Genomic DNA, 6000 nt, shown 5'->3' with positions numbered 1-6000 from the left:
GCGTTTGCTGCATTTGCAGCCTCATGGCCAACTTCATTCGCAGCACCATCACGTTCTTCATTCGCAGCAGCATTGTCGACCTCCTGGGCCCGGCCGTCATCACTGTCGCTTTCCTCCCCATCCAGGTCACTGTCTCCTTCCTCTTCATTTCCGACATCTTCTTCATTTGCATCCACAATTTCGACTCCCTCTTCATTCCCACCACCATGTCCTTCTTCACGCTCCTCTCTCCTCAGGCTCCTTTTCCTCCCCCAATACCAGAGTGCCAGGAGAAGGAGCAGGAGCCCAGCAAGAGCCCAGACCTGCCAGTGCTGCCAGGCAGAGCAGAGCAGGTCTCCCCAGGCCCAGGCACCCTGCTTCAGGACCAGCTGCTCCACCTCCCGCTCCAGACCAATCGTCTCCTCTTCCCGGAGCTTGGCACGCACCTCCGTTCGCAGACGTGTCACCTCGTCCAAGCCATCACCCACGGGCTGTGGGTACGGGACAGCAATTTGCAAGAGCAAGAGCCACAACACCCAGGTGTCCATGGTCTGCAGGAGGGTGGAGAGAAGGCCTTGAGAGGGGCTGTGAGGGAGGCAGCTGGCACCGGGGGCAGCAGCGACGGGAATCCCAGGGATCTGGGAGCAGGAAGGACAGGACCCCAGAGAGCTGGCAAGCAGCCAGGCCCGTTCCGCTGCCCCAGCAGCAGCAGCGGCAGCAGCGGCAGGGTGCCCTGCCCAAGGCTGTGCCATGAGGGGCTGCTCCTGGATGCAGGAGGAAAAGCCAGCCCCGGGTGCAGCGTTTCTGCCCCGGCCCTTGTCCCCAGCCCGGCCTCCCCGCCACGTGTGCACTCACCGCTTGCCCAAGCAATACGGGGCCAGCGTCACCTGCTGGGGCCTTGCATAGCTGCCCCCAATTGTGACATGGCCCCATGATGTCATGGATGTCACAGTACACCGCAGCCAGCCCAGCCCCGCCCTTTGTCCCCACCCCAGCTCGGACTGTCGGAGGGGCCCTGGGGTGCTGGTTAAGGCAGCCTTTGAGCGAATCTTCTTCAAAGAACCTCTCTTGGTCCTTCTCTTGTCCTTCTTATCAGCTGCCCTCCACTGGCAATCTCATAGATATCAACGTTGGGAGGCAGCCTTGAGCATCACGGAGTCTAAGCCTTGACTCCACGCTGAGCTTCAGCTAAATCTCCGAGTCTCTAAAAGGTGCCCTTTGGTTTCAGGCTCGCTGCTTTTCTGAAGGATGAGCATGACAGCATCCTCTTGCTGCCCCACAAGCACCTGTGGGAGAGCGCTCATTTTTTCTGCTGCAGAAAGTGTTTCCCAGCACAATTACCAGATGCTCTGCATTCCAAAGACGTATTTTGGGCGACCGGTTCCGGATAGATTGGTCTGTCCTTCTGTGCATAAACTGGCACAGCTACACGGACTGCAGTGATGAACCGCCATCTAAGAGTCACAGGCTGGTGTTGTTGGCCTTCCCCCTGATTCCGAGCTACAAATGCTCAACCCCATCAGCACCAGCATTAAGCTCTAGACAGGGGGAACGGCGCCTTTATACATAGAGGGTGGGTGACCCCAGCGCCACTCCTTCCCTTCCTGTGCCTTCTGCGGGGTTATAAAGATATAAAACAGAGGGAGCAGCTGGCCTGAAGGCCTCAGGGTTTTATTTCATCCTCGTTTTATAACGGAAACAGAGGTAATCCTGTAAGTACTTTAATTATAAAACGGAACCAGTGTGGACCACTGGGGAGCAGGCCCGGACCGTTGGGGGACGCCAGCAGCTATTGGCTGTTTGACCGGGTGGCAACTGGTTCAAGCAATACGGATGGATTGAGCAGGCAGACATTCAGATCTACAAAGGAAGAGAGCACTCAATGCAAGCTGGTTGCTGTGCATGAACCTTGGTGTGTGTGTATGGTCCCATTCCGGCCTCCGCAATCAAAGGGACAGAGGGGTTCCGTACAGTAGGCAATTCGGCAAGTCTTGTACCTTCCGAGTACCTCAGGCAGTGGGAGAAGAAAGAGGGCGATGGACCTGGGAATTAGGATACAAAAAGGAGGCTGCGCCCTTGTCCTGGGTCTCAACAAATCGAGACACCCCACGGCAAATGTCCCTTGGCCTCTCCCTTTATTCCAATAACATTACAGGACTCCTCTGTGTCTTTCCTGCACGTAACCCCTGGCGTCGTGAAGTTTTTTTCCACACAGGGAGACGCCCTGCTCCTTCAGTGCCCACTCTCCAGCTCTCCTCTGCTTTCTAGCACATCTAGAAGCCCGTGTCCTTGCCGCTGCACGGATCCCCCACGGCTCTCTGCCAGCCGCACTCCAGAGCTCCCAGCTCCAGCTGGCAGGGCCTCAGCGCCCGCCCTGTGGCCTCCCGTCCCGACGGCCACACCAGGCCCTGCTTGCTGCCCTCATGGCAGCACTCCTGGCCCCAAGTGCTCTCCAAGGCCTTCTCCGGGGGCACCTTCCTGCGGCCTTTCAGTCCCTGCACCAGGCCCAGCAGGGACCTGGGAGGGGCTGTGGTGTGGACAAGGGCCTGCAGGGACAGCACCAGGCCCAGTGGCTTCCCACCGACAGCGGGCAGGCTTGGGCTGGAGATGCGCAAGACATTCTTGCCTCTCAGGCTGCTGAGGCCCTGGCCCACGCTGCTGCCCACAGCAGCTGAGGCTGCCCCATCCCGGGCAGTGTTGCAGGCCAGGCTGGGCGGGGCTTGGAGCAACCGGGCCTAGTGGAAGGTCTCCCTGCCCTTGGCAGCAAGGTTGCAGCCAGACCATTTTTAAGGACCCTTCCAAGGCAGGCTCTTCTGGCAGCCTGTGATCACAGGGGCCGAGGGCAGCTGGGCCTAATTTCTGATTAGAACCAATTCAGCACTGCAAGTTTGGCTAATTTCAAGGAGATTCTTCACAAGCCCAGATTCGCAACTTGTGACTTTAACCTCTACTATAGGCCTGGCTGAGATTACAATAAAGTCTTGCACAATCTAGCTTCTGGAATACTGTAGTTTATTGAATCAAGAGCCACGAACTTTCTAGGTTGCTACTCCTAAAAGCACTAACTACAGAGCACAATGCTTTGTCCCCAGCAGACAGAGACACGATCTATGGCCTTACTTCTACATTACAAACAATTCCTACGTGCGATATGTAACGGTATAATAGTTATGTATGTTATAAAGGTATCAATTTTATGAAAATCTTTTCCAGATATAAATGCCCTAAGAGCGTTAGTATGTATTGCAACTTAGAGTGACACTAAATACTGGCTATGTGCTATTCTAAAACCAAAATTACATATTTGACTCTACAGAATCATTTCTTACCATGATATCATAGTTACATCATTCGTACCCTTGATACTATTTATATTATTCTATTGGCTTTTAGTAGATTTTACTATTATATACGATAATTGATAACCTTTCTAGCATATCTTATGTATACATAGATAGATAGATAGATAGACAGATAGACAGATAGATAGATAGACAGATAGTTACATAGATACATAGATACATAGATAGATGGATCCACATTAACAGTCTAGATCTTTACGTATACAAAATATCAGGTCAGCTCCAACACAGTTGCTACAATGCTGACCTGAAGGATTCCCATGCGGGAACAAGGAGAAACAACGTCCACTGACGGATCCCAAACATTGCCCGGGAGTCTCTCTCCCCAGACAGAGTCAAGAAGCTCGACCCGAACGCAATCCTTTGTGGTGCACGGCGCGAAGACCTGCCTGGAGCACCCCTGAAGCAAATGATGCCCCCAGTGGTCCTTTCAAACATTCCCTCGTCAGGCCTTCTGAGATCGGCTTCTTTGCACAAGGTGAAGCTCTCGGGGGGAAAAGGGACTCAAAGAGAGAGGTGGGCGAGTAAGAGCGTCTCCTCTTGTGTGATCCTTGATCTTTGTAGCCAATCAGGTGATCGCCGGAGGCAGTGCCGGGGAGGCTGTTGAGACGACACTGCTGCTGCTGCTGATGGCACAGTGCTGCCACGCAGCGTTTTCCCTTCCCTCTCCGGAGCCCACGTTCTCCCCTCTTTTCCCACCTGCTGAGAGCTGGTCCTCTGCCGCCAGGCGCAAGGCTCACAAGCACAGCTCTGTGCAGGAGAACCTCTTTCACTGCTCATTTTTAAGGATTCGTTTGAGCCAGTGGTGCAGATCCACGTACTGGCTCACTGCCTGGGAGTGGGCAACCGGATCCATCTCCAGGTCGTGGAAGAGATTGCGTGACCGGGCCATTAGGACCTCTGGGGGCAAGCTGATCCCCTGAGGAAGCCTCTGGTTGCCCACAATGAAGTGATTGAGGTGTCTCATTTCCACACATGTGCGCAGGCTCTCGCTGATATCCATCAGCCGCCTCACAAAATGCCTCCTGCGCCACTGTGACGCGGGTAAGACGCTCAGCATGTGCATGACAATGGTCTTGATGGTATAGGTGGAGAAGCCCAAGCCCAGCTGAAGACGAGTGAAGAACTGCAGGCATTTCAGGTGCAAGCTGTCAGGGGGGGCCCGCCTGGCGATGTACCTGAAGAACTTCATCTCGGCCACGGTGTAGCTCTCCGGCCAGATTGTGCTTGAGGTGTGGGCTTGCCTCGGCTGACTGCTGACAAAGACGTCTGAGTTGCCTTGCCGCACCCCAAACAGCAGCTCGATCCGGTAGCTTTCTCTGCCGTTGGTCACCTTCAACTGGCAAGAGCGTCTGGAGGGCAGCAGCACTAAATGCCAACGGTGTGACTCAAGCAAAGCCGGCCAGATTGCTCTCACCAGTTGGTAGAACCAGCGGGCAGTTTTCTCCACGTCCAGGTAGGAGCCCGTGCACAGGGTATGAAGGAGGCTGGGATCCTGACACCTCCTGAGCTCCTCCTCAGGGTGGTGCAGGAAGCACAGCATGTTCTTATCCTGCTGCTCCCTGGTGCAGGTGCACTCCTGCTGCACGCGGACGTGGAAGTTCCTCAGGCGCCTCTGCCCTGCAGTGCCCAGCTCTAGGTGGAAGCTGTGCCCTCGAGGAGGTGTCATGGGTATGAGCACCTGGTACACAACATCCTGCTCACGGGGACTCCAACCTTCGAAGGCACTGCCCACCCCGATAGCTCCTTGCAGCACCGGATAGAAACTGTTGGACAAGACCCGTCGAAAGTAAATTGCAAAATGCTCCATCAGGGTTCTTGTCCATGTGCATCCTTCCTGCAGGTCCTGCACAGGCCACTGTATGCGCTCCATCACGATCCTTCCAAAGTTATCGGCACGATGGCGGTATTGTTCCACTTCATTTCCAGCATCATTGGCGTTTGCTGCATTTGCAGCCTCATGGCCAACTTCATTCGCAGCACCATCACGTTCTTCATTCGCAGCAGCATTGTCGACCTCCTGGGCCCGGCCGTCATCACTGTCGCTTTCCTCCCCATCCAGGTCACTGTCTCCTTCCTCTTCATTTCCGACATCTTCTTCATTTGCATCCACAATTTCGACTCCCTCTTCATTCCCACCACCATGTCCTTCTTCACGCTCCTCTCTCCTCAGGCTCCTTTTCCTCCCCCAATACCAGAGTGCCAGGAGAAGGAGCAGGAGCCCAGCAAGAGCCCAGACCTGCCAGTGCTGCCAGGCAGAGCAGAGCAGGTCTCCCCAGGCCCAGGCACCCTGCTTCAGGACCAGCTGCTCCACCTCCCGCTCCAGACCAATCGTCTCCTCTTCCCGGAGCTTGGCACGCACCTCCGTTCGCAGACGTGTCACCTCGTCCAAGCCATCACCCACGGGCTGTGGGTACGGGACAGCAATTTGCAAGAGCAAGAGCCACAACACCCAGGTGTCCATGGTCTGCAGGAGGGTGGAGAGAAGGCCTTGAGAGGGGCTGTGAGGGAGGCAGCTGGCACCGGGGGCAGCAGCGACGGGAATCCCAGGGATCTGGGAGCAGGAAGGACAGGACCCCAGAGAGCTGGCAAGCAGCCAGGCCCGTTCCGCTGCCCCAGCAGCAGCAGCGGCAGCAGCGGCAGGGTGCCCTGCCCAAGG

At 55.6% G+C, this 6000-nt stretch overlaps 2 protein-coding genes across 2 annotated transcripts in view; both read right to left on the bottom strand.

Annotated features, from left to right (window-relative positions):
- Positions 1-527, bottom strand: part of LOC132328054 (inositol 1,4,5-trisphosphate receptor-interacting protein-like 1) — a 4972-nt gene extending 4445 nt beyond the window's left edge. Inside the window, exon 1 of the mRNA XM_059847842.1 lies at positions 131-527. Coding sequence (XP_059703825.1) covers positions 131-527 — 397 coding nt within the window. The remainder of the gene's footprint in view (positions 1-130) is intronic.
- Positions 528-4110: 3583 nt separating this feature from the next.
- On the bottom strand, positions 4111-5805 carry LOC132328053 (inositol 1,4,5-trisphosphate receptor-interacting protein-like 1). The gene has a single exon (XM_059847840.1). The coding sequence runs from the start codon at positions 5803-5805 to the stop codon at positions 4111-4113; it is 1695 nt and encodes a 564-aa protein (XP_059703823.1).
- Between the last annotated feature and the right edge of the window lie 195 nt (positions 5806-6000).

The sequence above is a fragment of the Haemorhous mexicanus genome, chromosome 5, assembly GCF_027477595.1.
Source record: "Haemorhous mexicanus isolate bHaeMex1 chromosome 5, bHaeMex1.pri, whole genome shotgun sequence".
Taxonomy (NCBI): Eukaryota; Metazoa; Chordata; class Aves; order Passeriformes; family Fringillidae; genus Haemorhous; species Haemorhous mexicanus.
The sequence above is the reverse complement of the archived record's forward strand: the minus strand, read 5'-3'. Positions and strand labels throughout refer to the sequence as shown.